This window comes from Amphiura filiformis, chromosome 9 (genome assembly GCF_039555335.1).
Source record: "Amphiura filiformis chromosome 9, Afil_fr2py, whole genome shotgun sequence".
In the NCBI taxonomy this organism is placed as follows: Eukaryota; Metazoa; Echinodermata; class Ophiuroidea; order Amphilepidida; family Amphiuridae; genus Amphiura; species Amphiura filiformis.
Genome location: NC_092636.1, coordinates 24,509,497 through 24,529,943, shown reverse-complemented (window position 1 = coordinate 24,529,943; position 20,447 = coordinate 24,509,497). Strand labels below are relative to the sequence as shown.

General features: G+C 37.3%; 1 protein-coding gene across 1 annotated transcript in view; it reads right to left on the bottom strand.

Annotated features, from left to right (window-relative positions):
* The window catches only part of LOC140160775 (uncharacterized), a 267,538-nt gene that overhangs the window by 16,679 nt on the left and 230,412 nt on the right, over positions 1–20,447 (bottom strand). The window contains 12 exon segments of the mRNA XM_072184072.1: positions 309–437; positions 1,467–1,595; positions 2,561–2,689; positions 3,468–3,596; positions 4,661–4,789; positions 9,045–9,173; positions 9,944–10,072; positions 10,510–10,638; positions 11,409–11,537; positions 12,900–13,028; positions 13,685–13,813; positions 16,442–16,570. Of these exon segments, the coding sequence (XP_072040173.1) occupies positions 309–437; positions 1,467–1,595; positions 2,561–2,689; positions 3,468–3,596; positions 4,661–4,789; positions 9,045–9,173; positions 9,944–10,072; positions 10,510–10,638; positions 11,409–11,537; positions 12,900–13,028; positions 13,685–13,813; positions 16,442–16,570 (1,548 nt within the window).

The following is a 20,447-nucleotide window of genomic DNA, read 5'->3' as shown; positions in this document are numbered from 1 at the left end:
ACTAGGCTTGGAAGTGGACTCGATGTAGGATCGAGTCCACGTCCTGGTATCAAACAGGCATAGTGAGAACGCGCCCTTAATGAGGCTTTAGTGGGAATGAGAGTACGGGGATGTGCGGCAGATTCGGGTTGCATTTTCAGCCATTTTGGTTTATTTATTTTCCCCCTAAAATTGGTTTAATTTCAGGTATGTTTTTAATCAAATTTGGTTTGGTTAACATCCACACCCAAACCAAAGTTGAGAACCCCCCCGGGTTTGTGTCCCATTGGTTACCTAAATTATGACCTTTGACACCATGAAATACTCACCTTGTTCACATGTGGATCCAATCCATTGGTCTATACAATTACATGCTCCTGATTTAGAGTCACAAGATGCCCCATTTGCACAATCACAACTAAATGAACAGTCAGGGCCATATTTGTCATCGGCACACTCTGTGGAGGGAAATAGGAAAGTGTTAAGTTGAGGGCAGTGTTACAGTCAAAAGTTTGGACCAAATGTTTGGAAACCGTGCACTATCAATATGTTCACTAGCACAGGTGCTTTACCTAATTATACTTGTGTCACTTCACCCAAGTGTATCATGCGGTGCTGGTATGGATGGTATTATTAAATAGTCTTGTTTATCAGCATAATTTTTATTATAGTTTTGAATATCATAAATTCAAATTTTGGAGTTTGTATGAAAATAAAAGTCACTACAGTGTACGAGGGGGTATCAAAAAGTTTTAGAAATCGCCCAGAAGTGAAAGAGCTATATCAATGAAATTTTGTCAGTGCAATCACTGGTCATTATGTACACTATGGTGCAAAAATGGTCCCATAAGTATGTTTACTTTTTGTACAGGTGGCGCTAGATGCCAATAACCTGCTGCCCCAGTTACTGTGCATAAACTGCAAGATTGAGAAACTTGAGGCAAGCAGCATTATTAAGATCCTGCTTTTGAAGGGTTGCAGTGCCTAGAAAATCGATGATGTAACCCTTAAAATGGAACTTAATCATGCTACATGGTCAGTTTTGCTGGTTATGCGGTTACATAGGCAGGTACTGACATCTAGCACCTGTACAAAAAGTAAACATACTTATAAGACCATTTTTGCACCATAGTGTACATAAGGACCAGTGATTGCACTGACAAAATTTCACTGATATAGCTCTTTCACTTCTGGGCGATTTCAAAAACTTGTTGATACCCCCTCGTATGTATTTTTATTATCTCTTATATTGTGGCAGAGTTATATGGGACAAACCAGGCATAGTGATACTTGTTTATACTGCCTGTACAAACGGGTGAAGTCATCACTTTTCTTCCTAAATTGGGAATAATTTATCCTAAAATTTGCAGACCGGTGGAGATAACAGTACTTCCGTTGCATAAATACTCGGGAATCTGGACTGACTTCACTTGCACAAAAGAGTGCATCCTGTAGGATTAAATAAGCAAACAAACAAAAACTCTTACCATCTTCACATCTTGGGCCTGTGAGACCTGGCGAGCACTCACACTGGCCTGTAACTGGATTGCACTGGGTCATATTGGCACATTCACAAATACTCAAACAGTTGGCTCCAAAGTAACCCAAAGGACAACCTGGAAAATAACAAAGACATTAACATTGGTTAGTTGTTCGTTAAAAATATGCCTCATTGTTAAATTTGCTCCCAAGATCATTTTTACTGACTATGATATAATACTACATTTGCCCATTAGTATTATCCAATGACCAAAAGTTATTACAAACAGGTTATTACAAAAACAAAAATATTTTGAAAACAATTTAATGCCATCCTGCTTTCAAGTATACATTACAAGATTTCTATTGCAACCACCTGCACAGGTCCACTGTTACCAAGGTAACAGGCTGGTACACATAGAGTACCTACACAGTACCAATGTACAAGACCCAACAGCAGTGGTACTGCACTGGTACTCCCCTGGTACTGCACAGTACCAGCCACGTAACCTTGGCGATGGCGTACCTGTGCTGACGGCCCCAATTCAGCATCGAAGTGGTTACGTAATTCTCTTGGTTACCGGATCACGCTACTTTAATTTGGTATGCCTTCGAGTGCCATATACTTTATGTGGTGATCATTTCGATCGTGGTTCATTACTCTAGCGCTGCGTGATCCCGTTGACATAGTAACATTACGTAACCCGATACTGAATAGGAATCTCAATTTCAATTCCTATCAGGAACTTGATCACTTGATAGGATTTGACATATTTCTGAAAGTGCATGATACCAGATAACTTGGATCTGAAAAACAACCTTTTCTACTTTAATGAACTTGGAACAATCGATCCTTGATGAATTTGTTACAAGAGATATGCTTTCTTGATGGGAATTCATAATAAGTTACAGTAAGTACGCCATCGGTTTTCACAGTCCTGGTGCAGCCGGTGCCTGTGTGAGTGGTAGATAGAGCTTTTGCCAGATGTGTCTCTGACTTGACACATCTGACGAAAGGCTGACCACTCACACTGGGACCCAGCTGCATCAGTAATGTGGTACTCATAGAAATACTGTAAGTTATTGCTTTCAATCAACTTACCTTGTTCACATTCAGGTCCTGTTCTGCCTAGCGGACATCTACACTGCCCTGTGACTGTGTCGCATTCTGCATCTTTGTGACAGTCACATTGTCTACTGCAGTATGGACCAAATGTACTAGATGGACATTCTACATACAAACAAAGAGAAAGACATTACTTTGGATAAGTCATCATTTCATTTGCATTTCCACAGACCAAATACAATTTCCACAAACCAAATACAATGCTTGTTTTTGCAGGTAAGTCCACGGGTGGAATGTGTATCCTCATTTGCAGGCATCTACTGACGCAGGCCTACACATGCACAAAACCACACAAATACAGCCCTACCCAGGTATGAGGACCAATATATCATTCAACATTTTGCATTTGCGACAAACACCGTGACAATTTTGCTGCATATTTTTTGATTGTTTTAAATCATACCTTGGTGGTAGAAAACAATTTTTTTTTCTGTTAATGGTACCAATTCAGAGCAATACCCATATCATGCAGGGTCCCCCAGTGTAGTGTTGTGTATTAAAATTGATAAAATTGAAAATTATTTCAGCAGAAAATTGTTATGGAGAACAAAAAAATATCAGCTATTCCAGTTGAAATCCATACTACCCCTGTGGTAGATTTTGGAAATATCTCCCATAGAGGGAGTATGTTTTTCAAATGTAATTGGTCAGAGTTAATCATTTTGAAACCCATACTCCCCATGTGTTATGGCTTTACATACATATATCTGCCACAACTGGAGTGAGTATTTGAAATGGAAGTAACCCAATTGTCTATTGTATTCACAACTCATACTCCCTCTGTGGAAGACTTTCACTAAATCTTCCACAGGGTTTTTTAAATGGAAGAAGAGCCCCAATACAGCATTTGTTGTAACAGAACAATGCACATAAAGGTCCTTACCAAATTCACATTGTTGACCATAAAACCCATCTGAGCATTCACAGCAGCCTGTCATCCTATCACAGCGGCCACCGTTCTGACAGAGGCATTCCAAGGCACAGTTTGGACCATAATGACCGTCATCACATTCTGAGGAACAAAAAATAAAAACAGATGAATGAATATGAATGAATAATTTGACACAGGTTGGAAAAATATGTAAATAATGAGCCCATCATTTTCATGTTTTTCTTGCCAAAGGTACATTATTCATTCATGAAGGATAGACCCACTGCCAACTTATTATTTTTTATTCTATTGCCTAAAATAGCATGATAAAGAGAAAATACATATTTTGCCCACATATTGAAGTTGCTTTATACATCTAGCTAGATACAGTGCACACACTTCTACAATACAAGTGACTGGGTAAAGTAAATAAAATACACTAGACTTATGTGATGCAAACATTTAGGGGTACATTATCTGAATGGATGGTAATGGACCAACCAAACAACATTCATGTACCCTGGAGTTGAAGCATATCTGGCACAACTGATCCAAAAGAAAGGAAGAACAGTGTGCAAACCCAAAGTGTTACAATTAAACAAGACACACATCCCGACGGGTATACAACCCAACCCAAAAAAGCAAGGGGATGTCCCGGCATGGGATTCAAACCCACAACCTTCCGAAATCTAAACGACCTTTAGATCTCCATTAGGCTACCAGCTCCCACTAATAAACAGTGGTTAAAACTGGATCTAATCAAGGCAATGGAGGCAATCTAGAAAATTGAGTTACAATCACCATCAACTTTACTTATATATGTAGCTGGACATGTAGCATACTTGGTTGCAAACTATCCCTTTTTATAAAGCCAATTTTCTATGTATTTAATTGATTTTTTTTTTGCTGTCTAAATTTACCCATGTGGGATCAGATCATGGTCCATCATGGTAGCTGACTTACCATATTGGCATTGTTCACCAGTCCATCCTAGATTACAATAGCATTCTCCTGTCAGTGGGTCTGTTATACCTCCATTCTGACATTCCCTCACCTAGCTGACTTACCATACTGACATTGTTCACCAGTCCATCCTAGATTACAATAGCATTCTCCTGTCAGTGGGTCTGTTATACCTCCATTCTGACATTCCCTCACCTCCCTGCAATTCACTCCATAGCTTCCTGTGTAACAACCTGACTTACCATATTGGCATTGTTCACCAGTCCATCCTAGATTACAATAGCATTCTCCTGTCAGTGGGTCTGTTATACCTCCATTCTGACATTCCCTCACCTCCCTGCAATTCACCCCATAGCTTCCTGTGTAACAACCTGATTAGAAAAAGGAGGAAGAGAGAAATGTGTGGGTGAATTCAAGTGCATTATGTCAAGTTTTATTGATTTTGACTAAAATGTTTGAAAAAATATGTTTGCCAAAAAAAATCATCACATTTTTGCCACCTTTTTGACGACAGTGACATTACAAGTTAGCTGCAGGTCACTTCCTCTGAAGTGAATGCGGGAACCAGAACCAGAACCAGATTTTTCAAGCTTTCAGTGGTATTTTAGGGTCATTTTAGCCTCCAGAAAAAAATAAAAAATATCCCTACAGACCGACACTACTAGAAAAGTCCATCCGTCTGTAGAATGGGTTTTTACCATCCCCAGGGGGGGGGGGCACTCACATAAATCTGGTCTGTACGCATGTGTGACCAACAAAACAAGTAAAAAGGGGTGTTTTTAGGCAATGTAAGTTACGCGTGTGACGCATTTAGCAAATTTTACACATTTTTGGTAAATTAGCAGTCCAAAAAGGTTACATTTGTTGCATTTTTACTAGCCAAAAACTCATTAGGGGGTACATTCTATATTAAATTACCTTATTAGGCCACATAAAATTAAAAATTCGTTTCACGTCCACACCTGGAAAGTGAGGAGGGAGGGAGGTTTTTTTGTTTTTTGTTTTTTTCCTAAATTGACAAAATACAGCAGTTTTCACGTAAAATTGACATTGCTATCAGCTTTCAGCATCTGCCAGGGAAACGATGAGGCCCTTTTTGGCTCTGAGCGGAGCTTATCAGTGCCTTTGTCATGCAACTAACTAGCATTCATTTTCAGGCCACAATACGCTGTTGGTTTTTATGCTAAGGATCATTTAATGACTGATATGAAGACTTAAGTTTCGTTTCTAAGTTTGGCTAAGTTATTTTCGAATCGATTGCACTCCAGATTTTATTGAAATTCAGGCGATAAAAGTATTATTTTTGGGTAAAAAGACCAAAATAGTCACGATAATCGAGTTATATCTTGGTTCCTGTGTGTGCTAGAGATTATTCTGGTCTGTATAATTTAAGATGCGTAATACAGACGGAAACCAATGGAGGTACATTTCTTAAGATTTAGTTCAGATCAGAAATTATTTGACTACTTATTAACTTTTCTTCACTATTTCTTTATAATTTAAATAAAGAGATAGGTAAGGAATGTCAAAAATAGTCAAGAACATGTCTGAATCTTGAATAAATCCCGAATAAATCTGAACAAATGACTTTTCTGGGGACTATTTGGCTTATGCAAGTGCAGTACTGAAAGCACTGTGCCGATTTTTTTTTTGTTAAAGGTCACGTTTTTACCGATAAGCTGCGATGCTCAACAAACTTCGTACTTTTCTATGAGGCTATTTTGAACCAATAAATCGATTAGTTTTTCTTGATTGATGACATCACCATTTCTGAACCAATCAGCAAACAGTTTTGTGTGATTGATCGATTCTTGCAGTAGTCTCCACAGCAGCCAGTTTGGTTCCGCCCTTCCACACAAACATTTTTGTGGAGGGAGCGTAACCAAACTGGCTGCATAGGAGACTAAGTTCACTGACCCACTGACCTTGCAAACTCAACCACAGAGAGCTACGGTGCATAATCGAGGTGAAAATACGCTAGTTTGTTTACCATTCTGAGCTCATGAGCTTCTGGTAAATGTCATTCCGAAGCATTTACGAGCATACCATAATATTTTTATAAAGATGTTTATTTAAGTTATTTGTAAAATTCAGCGATGGACTTAATATAGAAGTGGTTTGATTTTAGTTGTAAACGCGGGACTCGACCGGCATGACAAGTTGAACATGTGAAGTTCTAAATTCGGAAGCCATGTACTACTATTCCATGTACGTAGGTCTCACACGAACTGCTCCGAGGTTATACTGACTACTAGATTGTCTACTTTTGTACTTTCGTAAGTGATGAAATTGAAGAAAAATCATGAAGTGAAATCTATCAGAAATAAACACTGATGTGATGTAGGCTAGTCCTGCTTAATCGGAGTACAGCATCCAGACCAGGCAGATCCAGATCCGAACAGAACTTACGATTGTTCGGTTGGGCCGGGTTCAACACACATGACACAACAGACATGTCAGGACAGAACAGTTTTGGTGTTTACAAAAAAATGCAAATGATCTCAAGTCACAAAAATTTGTTATAAAATTTCATTTTTGTCTCGCCTCAGTATTTCTGTCTGTCCGGGGTGTGGATGTCCGTGTGTCCGTCTGGAGCTGTATCTGGGAAACTGTAAGACCTCACGCAGTACGTGGGCGCTACTTGGTGGGAGGAAGGGTATCTAAGTTTGCTCCGTAATTGTATGTTTTCGGTGAAAAATAATGCAAATTAACATAGCTAATTTGCATAATTTATGCAAAAATCAGCGCAAATTGATAAAATTTCATTTCTGAACTTTGTTCAGGATGGGACTTAGTAATCACTATTTCCGTCTGTGTGTGGGGGTGGGATGTCCGAATGTTTGTCCGGAGCTGTATCTGGGGAACCGTAAGACCTACGGGGCGCTACTTGGTGGGAGGAAGGGTATCCAAGTTTGCTCCGTAATTGTATGTTTTCGGTGAAAATATGCAAATTAACATAGCTAATTTGCATAATTTATGCGAATATCAGCGCAAATTGATAGCGGTGCATGGTAACGAAACCTTGTGACAGGAATGATACACACCTGCTGATCACCTGATTAGTTTTTGGCGAAAAGTATGCGCATTTAGTTGTTAAGTTGCATAATTTATGCGGAGCGCTTCTACAAAATGGTTGGAAATCTGAAGAAATCCGCCTTGTGAAGCTGTTTCTGGGGATCCGTAAGAATGCTAAGCCCTATGATGATGAAACGTGGTGGGGGTAGCATGACCAGAGGATCTCGACCTGATTCGATTTTCAGCGCAAAATATGGTAATTACCTACCTAATTTGCATAATTTATGCATAATATGCAAAAACCTTTTTTCTCGGAGACTAGGGGTCGCACATTCTTCAAACTTGGTGGGTGGGTGCATCTTGACCCCAGACAGAACAAGTTTGTATTGGTTAGTGGGTGAAGGTCACTCGAGGTCATCCAGGGGTCATCTAAGGTCAAATTACTAAAACTGTCGTATGGGCATGAAACTTGGTGGGTACAGTTAACATTTAGAGTCAAATTTTCTGACGGTCATTTTGGGGTCATCCGAGGTCACTTAGGGGTCATCCGAGGTCAAATTACTAAAACTGTCGTATGAGCATGAAACTTGATGGATACACTTAACATTATGAGTCAAAGTTTCGAAGGTAATTTCGGGGTCATCCAAGGTCACCAAGGGGTCATCTGAGGTCAAATTACTAAAACTGTCGTATGGGCATGAAACTTGGTGGGTACAGTCAACATTTAGAGTCAAATTATCGGACGGTCATTTCGGGGTCATCCAAGGTCACCAAGGGGTCACCTGAGGTCTAATTACTAAAAACTGGTATGGGCATGAAACTTGGTGGGTACACTTAACATTTAGAGTCAAATTTTCAGACGGTTATTTTGGGGTCATCTGAGGTCACCAAGGGGTCATCTGAGGTCAAATTACTAAAAACTGTCGTATGGGCATGAAACTTTGTGGGTACAGTCAACATTTCAAGCCAAATTTTTGGAATGTCATTTTGGGGTCATCCAAGGTCACTCAGGGGTCATCTGTGGTCAAATTACTAAAACCTCATGTGGATATGAAACTTATTGATGGATGTATTATGCTCTGCAAATAAGATATAGCTACCAACCAGCAAGATGTATGATTGCGTGTGATCTGGCACATACAATGTATGATTTCACCTGTTGCACATTCGACTGCAATTACTTTCACATTCAAAAAAGCACAGAGCCACAGCGCCATTGGTGCTCTTGTTATTTTAAGATTATGAGGAGTTAGACCCCTTAGAGTTCCACAAAAACACTTGCAAGTGAATCATGCTGACTAATAAAACTTGTTTATCAGCATTAGCATTATACTAAAGTATTAAAAACTTACAATTTAATATGAAAATTGAAAATAAAAAAAAATATGGACTGATCCAAGAAAGTGAGGAGGGAGGTGGACGCGAAACGAATTAATTTTTTTATTTGGCCTTAAGGGGCTAAATTTGCTGGTAGGGTAAAACTCGTTTAGGGGGTGTTTGAAAAAAATTTGGTCATGCATGCGTACACTATCATATTTGAGTGGCCCCCCGGGTTTCCATCTCCTTATCCTGAACTTGGCACAATTAAAGCGTAAAATATTGATGACTTACTCTTTTCACATAGTGCTCCTGTGAATCCTGACTGGCATTCACATTCCCCAGTAACATGATGACAGGAAGCACCGTTATCACAGCTGCATCTCTCCTGGCAGAACTGACCATAGTACCCTGATGGACAAGCTACAAGATAAGATGGAGAAAACATACAAATAAACTCAATATTAAGAAATGGGTAATCAGTAATCAACCAATAATCTTTGACCAGTTTTAAGCTGAATTTATACTCCATCGCTGAGCGATAGCGATTGGGTTTTAGCCAATGAGGCACTTTTTGTTGTGTTGGGAAAAGGGTGCTACTTTATTGGTTAAATACCAAGCCGCTGAACGGTGGAGTACAAATTCAGCTTTATACAGCTGGGAGGCAGATGACTCATTTATAATAGTATTAATATTGCATTAAAAAAAATTTTAGCGAATGTTGTTTTTGTGGTTTTTGATCAAGTTGAACAAGTTTTTATAAACTAATTACTTGCATATCCTTAAAACAAAGTCAAATGACTGAGTTCTATTCTTACTCAACCTGGTTAACAACCCCTTTTTCACAATTTCATATTCATCACACCTTGGTTTTTTTTAATACCTGTGTCTTTCAATATATTTCAGCTTATGTGTTTTTTAGTGGTTCTTCAACAAATTTGAAAAATGTTTTAAAAACAAATTACTTACATGAAGCTTAACACAAATAAAAATGTGACCCAGTTTCATTCTCATTTAATGAACCAAATCCTCCAAATTCAATACATTCTACTTCTAACACATTATTATGAGAATCTTCTTTTGTTTTCTTTTATTTAATTTTCAAAAGGGATGCCAATTGTCAACCTAAATGTGTTTTTGTTAAAAAGTAATTTTCAAAAAATATATAATAATGTTTGAATGTTTGTGCTTACCTTTTTCGCATCTTGCTCCCACCCATCCAGGTGGGCATTGGCATGTGCCGTCTGTTGCATTGCATGGTGCCTCGTGTAGACAATCACAGAACTGTTGACAGTTTGGACCAAACTGGCCCTTTCTACAATCTGAAAGAAATCAAACCATGTGCCAATCGATACTTATGAGAAGCAATATACCTGTGTGTTATAAGTGTGTTAAGAACATTACAAATAATGTCTTGATTTGGAATTATTATAGGTAGGGTCTACTCAAAGTTTGATCAAGATGCTTAAATAATAAAATATTTAAATATTGGTACTTATACAGCGCCTCTCACATGTGCACATGTACCAAAGTGCTTTACATTTATTCTGCTGTCGCTAGAATAAAATGCCATATGATGCCCAAGTGTGCATACCTTTGGGCAGCGCTCAATGGACAATATTCCTAACAGCTCCCCATTTCACCCCTGGGTAGAGAGAGGCAAGTGAATTAAAGTGCCTTGCCCAAGTGCTTAAGACGATGGCACCGCTGGGGCTCAAACTTGCAACCCTCCGATTACTTAATCTGGTACAATACATACCTTTGGTACATTTGTGTCCTCTATATCCTGGCTTACATTCACAGTCACCAGTGACTGCATTACATATGGTATTTGCACCACAATTGCAAACCTGGTCACAATCCTGACCGTATGAGCCAGAAGGACAAGCTGAAATGAAATGTGAAACAGAAGAAGACATGATTTATGGTGATGCTCTATAAATCCACTGGGACTGAAACCATTATCATTAATGAAAAACAAAAGTGCAGTAATACACACAAACACACTTGTAAAGATGTACAAGTGTAGACCTGTATTTTACCGGGAAAATACCAATCCAACAGTGGACCCACATGGAGCGAAATTGACCGTCCAACCCACGACCCCCACCGGACACACCAGACTTTTTATATACCAAGTGTAGAGCCCTCACCTGAAGAAACATGGACATTGGATAATATGACAAATTACATGAATCTTCATACCAAAGTGTAATCCCCCACCCGAAGAAACATGAATGTTGGTTTATATGGCAAATTACATGACACTTTGCATCTTGACAGATTCCAGCAACCATTGACGTCTTCAATTACAGGTGCGTCCCCAATATCATTTAAGGTCCGCGGTTGTAGATCTTTACAAATGCAACTAAACACATTCACATACACCCCCACATGTAATCGCCTCCAAACGTGGACAGTGTTGCTGGCAAACACCATGCACACACACCCCATTTTAACTTACCAAAATCATTGCTAATGTTTGTTTCACTTAAGCATTGAAAGTTATTGTTAGCAACCCCAGGGTAAGATATTGGTGTGCAGGTTCAAATCAAACAGGAATATAATATAATTATGACAAGGCGTTTTACTTAGAGAACATGTAATGTAGGAAGAAAAGAAGTGTTTTCTATGACATAAGATTTTCAAGCAACTTACGTAAGCTGCACTCATATCCGCTGTATCCAGGAGGACATCTGCATTCTCCTGTCACATGATTACATGGTGTATTGGCTCCACACCGACAGACTTCTTGACATTCTGCACCATAATATCCTGGCAGGCAAGCTGAATGAATGAAGGGGTTAACAATACAACATAGTGAACATTCTCAGTTATCCAGTCACAGTTAACATCACAAAGTATTGAATTAAATCTTTTATTGGAACTTACTTTTACAACTTGCTATGTTGCATCTGATATCATTAGATTTCATCAGGCAACAACTGATTACTAGTCATTGTTAGGTATCACATGATCAGCCCCAGTGGATCAGTTGCCTGATGGAGTCTGTCTGATGGTATCAGACGCAAGTTGTTAATGCTCTGCGTGCTAGCCAGAGGCTTCAATATAAAAAGTCCAAATTTTGATATATTTTCAAAATATCAAGAGCTATCTTAAGAACCACTGAACCAATCCTAGGCTTGTTTGTATTCATTTTAGTGTATTTTTCATGCTGATTCCAAATATGGTCATGAAAATGTACAATTCTGAAATTTTTTGAATTTTTAACAAAATTTTGAAACTTGTCGTCTGCAGTTGACACCCGCGTGGAGAGAGTTAAAGTAAGTTCTAGTAAGAGCCCTCTGATTTCCCCCCTGTGATAGCTGTACTTGTTTAACTTTGAGTTTTGCAGTGACATAGGTGCATATGTTGCTGGTGGCTGTATCAAACTGCATGCGGTACTCTAATCTGACCGAGTGTATACACACGCATGCGAGGATGGTTTGTTGGCAACCACATACTAAACACTTATGTCGCTACCAAAGTAGATGTGTAATGAGCCATACATAAGTTGTGTTCGCTAAGCTCAGAAGATTTACATTTATTGTCCAATGGGTCTATATGCACAAAACAAGTTAGACCAGGTCTAATGTTAGATTTTGTGCATACAGACCCAAATGTTAAAAATTTACTGATGTCACAAAAAATGGACCATATTGCCAAACCGCTTAATTTTTACAATTGATTGAATGGTCAATCAATCAACTAATCAATCAATTATTTTTTTGTTATCAAAAGTGAACCATATTACCAAACCACATTTTTTACGAATGATCAGTCAATTAATCCAGCAAGCAATTAATCAATTGATCGAATAGTCAATCAATCAAGTAATCAACTTTTTTGTCACTAAAAGTGGACCATATTGCCAAGCAACAGTTTTACAATCAATCAATGATCAATCAATCAATGATCAATCAATCAATGATCAATCAATCAATCAATCAATGATCAATCAATCAATGAGCAATCAGTCAATGATCAATTAAACAATGATCAATCAGTTGATCCAATTCAAACATAGAAACTGAAAAATCAAAATGACAAAAATATTTTTGCCCCATCTCTCTATCTACCCTGATTTGTTTCATCTTTGTTCACCATCATCAAACTTGAACGGCTAGCAACTGCTTTAAGCTTACTTACGTTTGTCACACTGTCTTCCTCTCCATCCATTAGGACAATTGCATTCACCTGTCTGATGATCACAACCGGCCATGTTCTTACAAGCACACCGTGATTCGCACCTGTTACCCCAGAAACCAGGTCGGCAAGCTGAAGGAGGGAAAAACACAAGTTAAGACAAGTAGAGTGTGTTTATAGTGAGCCAGACTTATCCGTTATTTAGTGTATAAGTACTGTGAAGTCAATTGATATTGCAGTATAATCTTTCCGTATACAGCCACTATAGACCACTTGACATCATTGTTTATCAACAAAGTGGAGGGACTGGTCTATCGATGTGCTTGAATGAACCGCTACACTGTTCAATGGCTTTCTTGTATTATATGAATATGGTGTGCGATTTAAAATGCATGTGCCCTGAGGAAACTATGATGCGTACGCACACTGCAGAGCAAAGAACAATGGAATTGGACATAATTCGAGCGCATACTGCCGGGCAATGACGTCACATGTAAAGGGGTCTATAAACATGCTCATAATAGACTCTTTCATTTAAAATGAGTCAAAGTATGGCATTATTGGCTACTAACCAACTGAAAGTCTTTTGATTAACAGGTTTTAAAAATCATATTACATATAGATATCTTTTCTTCCTCAGAAGAGATTTTATTGCTTAATAATAAACAGGACTTGCAAGATAAACCAGACTGTGACACTTCAGACATGTTATTTCCCGCTTTTAATAAATGAGGTAAAACGGACTAAAAAATGCCAAACATTGATGACAAGTAACTGTGTGTACTGACCTTCTTGACACATTTCTCCTACCCATCCTGATGTACAAGTACAGGTTCCATTGAATCTCTCACATCTACCTCCATGTTGGCACTGGCAGTCTTGACTGCAGTCAACTCCATAATATCCGTTAGCACATGCTATAAACAAACAAATAGTGTTCAAAAAAGGTAACAGGGATTAACTCATTAAAAATTGTATAAGTTCTGCAAATTATGGAATTTCATGCAGCTTTCATACTGCAATCGGCCCCTTTTAATATCTGTACCACTGTATGTTGTACTTAAGAGTGTAATTTCATGATTTATATATTTGTAATTTTAGGCCAAGTGCACTGCACTTCATGTTCAGCTTTTAGCAGTGTCCTCATCCATCGTATCACCTTTATACCCATCTGTATTTTTCTAGATATTATTGATTGTATACTTTTATACACTCGTAGATAATGAGAACCAATCAGAGCGCAGTACTCCTGCACAGATTTGTGTCACGTAGGATTGATTCATTTTATTTGCAGGTTGTGCTGTACTTGTACCGAGATGTTTCTGTGCCTAACAATAACATTAGACACATCAACATCTCAGTACATGTGCATTATTTTGTGCAATTTCACAACCAACAAGTAATATGCATCCATGTGCCTTCTTATATTGTTTATTATATAATTTGATTGTCTGATGACTGCATACAAAATAAAATCTTACCTATGAATTTGCTAATACCCTTCCCACTTTATATGATCAAGGACAGGCTTTACACAAATGACTTAACAAAAGGGTAATAGATGGAGTTCCGCAAAAATGAAAAATTCAGACATAACAACAAAAATGTTAGTTATGTTAAGTGGCATTCACAGAAGTGCTTGAATAAGGGAAGTGGAATAGGGGTGAACCCATTCTGACTTACAGGTTACGGAAAAGAACGGAAACGAAATACAGAAGTACTTCATTAGTTACAAGCAGAAGAGGAAAGGGCACAATTCATAAACTGCTAAATTTGGAATGCTCACCTTGGCATCAAATGTTGAGTGCTCAAGGTGGGAAGAAATACCCAGAAACTTACGGGGTAATGTCAGGTTATATGGAAGGAAAATTAAGTTGAGGAAATAATAAGGTGTGCCACAGGTATGACAAGGCATATTTCTAGTCATGCTCTGCGTACTAGCCATCTCAAGTTTTGAGATATTTTCTCAAAATATCAAGAGTTATCTTAAGAACCACTGAACCAATACTAGGCTTGTTTGTACTCATTTTAATGTATTTTTCATGCGGATTCCAAATATGGTCATGAAAATTAACAAATCTGACATTTTTAAATTAAAAAAAATTCGAAACTTGTGGTCTGCAGTCGACACCAGAGGTGGAAATCAGCTTATGCAAAGCAAATAACCTGGATTATAAGCAGGATTCAGGTGAATGGAAGCTCTTCAACAATCTGGCTGCATGTTTTTGGTTGTCAGTCGCTATGATTTTTGATTATGCAGCAAATCAGACTCTTTGCACAATTGCAGTTTTTATAATGTTTAGGTAGGCTTTGTTTAGGTTACACATGGGTTAGTGCGTAAATACTGAAGTGAAATTGTGGATCAAAATAAGAACATAGACCAGGATTTACTCACTGCATACTGCAGTTACTGTCCGTTTTCCTATACACAATACACAGTGCTCTTTCCCATTGACGCGTGACCTTTACAAATAGCCCTACGTTAACAGTATGGGGATATGACTAGTTAACGCGCTGTGTGAAAAATAACCGCCAATATTAAAAGTACTCTTCTAAAGTTCTAGAAAATATAGTTTTTAACATGTCCTAAATTTTAGCTAATTTAGATGTTTGGAAATATTCGTACTTTGGTGTTTTAGTTAATGTTATAGGTAATAGTACATTGCCTAGTTAACGCCGCTGTGTGAAAAATAACCGGCCAATATTAAAAGTACTCTTCTAAAATTCTAGACAATATAGTTTTGTAACATGTCCTAAATTTTTAGCAAATTTAGATGTTTGGAAATACTTTCAGTTTTGGTGTTTTAGGAAGGATATGTAAACGACAGATAACACCAAAAATATGAAGAAATTATTTCTAAACCGTGTTAAGTCAAAAATCATTATGTTGCTCATTTTCAAGAATGCTGGTTTACAAAAAGCACGACATTGTCTGATTTAGTGAACAAAGCCACACATAACATTGTTTCCTTTTCGTTTCCTTTATAATCGGTTACCCAACTGAAGCTATGAATACCAGCTTTATTGCGATATATCGCACATGAAAACAGTCACTTGTGCACAACCAGAGAAGATCCGATTTAATCAGTTGAGCTGTTTCAATGAGTGTTATCTTGGTTTAATAGCTTTTAATGGGGTTAAGTCCTGCAAAGGTCGAGATGAATTCTACTGTAGACATGACTGCATCATGGTGAGTATTGCTTAAGTTTCAGTTTCAGTTAATTTCACCTTTAAATAATTATTACAAAGTAAAGCAAAATCATATGGTAGGAGACCAAACAGAGCAGAGCTCGACAATTTTAGGCCACCTTTTACAATATTAAGTTAAACATTCAGGACGAAACACAATCAAAAGACGTATCAGGACATAATTATGTGCAGACAAAGACTGGACAGGACATGTGAGATAGACAATGTTGGCTATGGTTTAAGTTACTGGCAATCCTATGCCCACAAACAAACTTGTGCACAATTTCTGCCTGGAACAAAAACCATAGTGACCATTATCTTTGTATGATTGTATCGATTATGGAACGTTAACTTACGTATCTCGCACGCTCTTCCAATCCATCCTGATGGGCAAGCGCATCTGCCAGTCACATGATCACATTCACCGCCATTTCGACATATGCAACGTTGAGCACAGTTGGTCCCATAGAAACCATTTGGGCATTCTATGATAAATAGAGAGACAAAACAAATCATAATTAGTAAATAGTTATTGATCTTAAAACCACAACATTAGCAGCATATCAAAATGACAAAGCTGAGACATTTTCTGAATTCCAATATTTCAATATTTGCTAAATCAGAAAAGAAAAAAAAAAATCAAAAATCAGATTTTTGCATGAAAGTGACCAGCTATGTATCAAATTTCACATGTTAGTCCATATTGGAGACCAGCAAACATAAAAATGTTTTTAAAATGATATAAATGTGTTAAAACTGTGTTTTGGTTTTGGTAAAACGTTTTAATAACATTTAAATGTTGGTTTATATACAAAGGTCTTGAAAACAATTTTATTGTTTTTTATTTTAAAAAAACCCACTACAACAACATTTTTAAAATGTTGTCAAAATGTTATTGCAAAATATTGGAAGGCAAACATTTTTTCAAAATACTTTGACAACACTAAATAACATTGTGTTAGAATATTTTGCATCAAGTTTTGACAATGTTTTATACCCTTTATACCCTTCTGTAAAATGTATGTGTTTGCTGGGGACTTCTGTACATGTGGACACTTTTCAGAAAAGTGCAATAATCAACCTTCATTAATCAACCTTTCATTAGAAGAAAAACAAAACAAAAAATGATTTATAAAAAGTCTTGATCCGCCCACCCAGTCAATGTAGCCATGGTATTTATCAACTATTCTGAGTAAAATTACCTTTTAAATCCATGGTCAATTACACTGATGTCATATTTGATACAATCTAAATATGCACATTGACACATTATGCCATTCCATTTAAAATCCACACTACCCCTGTGGAAGATTTTGGAAATATCTTCCACAGGGGGTGTAAATTTCAAATGGAATGAACACGATTAAACAGCTCCATTTGAATTTCATACACCCTCTGAGAAAGATTCAACCTGAATTTTCCACAGAGGGAGGGTTGAGTTTCAAATTGAGCTTCTAATGTGGTCATTCCATTTGAAATTCATACTCCCTATGTGGAAGATATTTCCAAAATCTTCCACAGGGATAGTGTGGATTTTAAATGGAATAGCCCATTATGACATATTTACAGTTTGACGTCAATTGTTCTGGCATAGAACTGAAAGGGAAGGAATCTATTTGCAAAGGAAACCCCATTCATGATAATTATATGTGATGGATTGAGATATGAATTGCACACACACCCATTGAAATAGGATTTGGATTTCAATATTAATTGTACCTCTTATTTTTACAATAAAATAGTACTTTGAAGCCTCTTCACTACTTTAAGCGAATTTATTTGATTGCAAATTTGTTTTCCATTTTTTCAAAGGATGTGGGTCAAAATATCATCGTTTTTAGGGGGTACTACACCCTTGATAAATTTGTGACTATTTTTGCACTTTTTCAAAAACTAATAACACACTGGTAACAAAAGTTATCCATATTATAGGGGCAAGGAATCCAATTACTACACTTGAATTTCCCAAGACAAGCGGTTCGTTATTTATGATAAGAAATGAGGTACCGCTTGGATGTACCTCATTTTCTATCATATATACTGAACCGCTTGTCTTGAGTCACTGAAATTTCAGTGTAGTGATTGGATTCCTTGCCCCAATAATATATATAGCTTTTGTTACCAGTGTGTTTCTAGTTTTTGAGAAAAATACAGAAATAGTCACATATTTACCACAGGGGTGTAGTACCCCCTTAAAGACTATTATGTGACATAATCTGATCCATGGGGGCAAATTTGAAGATAAAAGGCAAAAATATGGAGTAAAAAATGATAACATACATAAGAAAATACACAAAACTTCCTGCAGTAACTTTGAAAGCTAAATAAATCCAAATGGGTGTGCGACAGTTTTATCGTATAATAGGTTCCTAGATTACATACAGGCATATGTAGCAGCACCAATATTATAGGTAAATAAATATGCCTACGGCTTAGAATGTTGAAAGTATTTTGTTTGTCTATCATTTTCAGGAACTGCGTAGTCTGCACTTTGGCTGTGTTGATGCAGGAAAACTCAGCTTTTCAGAGAGAAAAGTTATTCATTCAAGAAAAAGTAGGGAAAAAAGAATTTTCTGACTGTGCACAGCAGGTTATTTTAGAGGGGTTAATTTAATTCCAGGGGGTACTCAGTACAAATGACCATACTGAGGAACGTGCATAAAATATGGGTAGCATTTTAAGCCTTTTGGTATATCAATGACCCCTTTTTCAAAGCCTATTTTGGTATATGAATGGGTCCTTTTTTCAAAATTTTCTCAATTTTTTTCCTAAAAATAGCCCAATTTTTCCTTAATCTAGCCAAAATTGTCAAAATTGTCCCAAAATTTTGGGAAAATTTGTAAAAACTAAGACAATTTGGGTTCAATTCGGCCTAAAATTGTGACTTTTGGTATATCAATGGGTCCAAATTTCTTGAAAAATTGGTATATTTATGGGTCCACTTTCAAATTCTCAGCGGCATGTCCCTACCAAAACCAAACTTGAGTACCCCCCCTTTGAGAATTTAACTCTTCTGTACAGTTTGAAATCCAGTTGAAATCCATACACCTAGGGGTCGCATTCTTGTGCGTCTGTGCATTCAGGACTCCTTACTTTTTGTTTTGGACCCCTTAAATTACAAGTTGAAACTGACCAACAAGTCCGATCAAAACTTCATGGACCCCTTAAATTTTACGATGCATGAAAGCTTTAATCATGTAATTCATTGCCAAGTTGCTCATAAAATTTGTTGTCATTGTTGATACAAAAAAAGGAACCAATTATGACACAGAAAACCCAAGATATTTTCCGAATAGAGTGTTTAAAAGTCAATACAATGACAGGGCAATAACATGACATTAATCTTAACAAGTTACCACATGTTCCTGGTAGATCAACCATCTCTACAAAGCTAAACGGAACAATATGTATTTGCTACATGATATTGCTTTACGGCAAAACGTAAGAAGTAGGAACTTCAGACCGGACCCCTTAGATTCCCACTGGACCCCTTAAATTAGGGTTTTGCATGGCTTAAAGGCTCGTGCTACCCCTGCACACACCCCTTATGGAAGACATGACCTTAATCTCCCACACAGGCAATGTGAATTTCAAATGGGGTTACCAGAATGAGTGACTCCATTTGAAATCTACACTCCCTGTGTGGGAGATTATAAAGTTACATCTTCCATAGGAGGTGCATGAATTTCAACTGGAAATTATAGCCCATTTAAATGACAAGTGTCAGGATATTAAAACACATAAATTACAGAGTAAAATTAGATGTAAAATAACATGTGCCAAGAAAAAGCTTTTAAATCTTTTAGGTCCTAAAATGGGTAATTACTATCCCATACAATCATTGCCATACATCTGATTGTATTTAATGGATAATTTCCCAATGATGAATCAAAAACTATCAAAAGAAGCAATAAAACCAATGACCGATTTAGATCATGTGATTAAGGAAATTAATAGCACAAAATTTGACTTTAAATAGGCCGTTCTTCTTATAGCATCCTTTTTATCACTCATCGTTGTTACTGATTACTTTGAAGTCATTTTTGGGATGTTTTGATATAAAACAAATCAGATGAAACCATCCCTACTGTATGTGCTTGACATAATGTTAGTAGATGTCATGTGCAGGTTGGTATATCCGTGTTCATTTGATAATTTAAGAATGTTGATCATAAACTTACAACACAGTAACTATTTATTTACATGCTTGTCTCACTAACTTTTGTTTGAAAGTCTGAAAGTCAAATTCAGTCATCAGTCAAGCAGGCTGTGAAAAGGAGGGTAGGCTGTGAAAAGGAGGGCACACATCAGGAACAAAGTGTGTATGATAAGAATCTCTCTCAGTTCACACAATGACTCAAT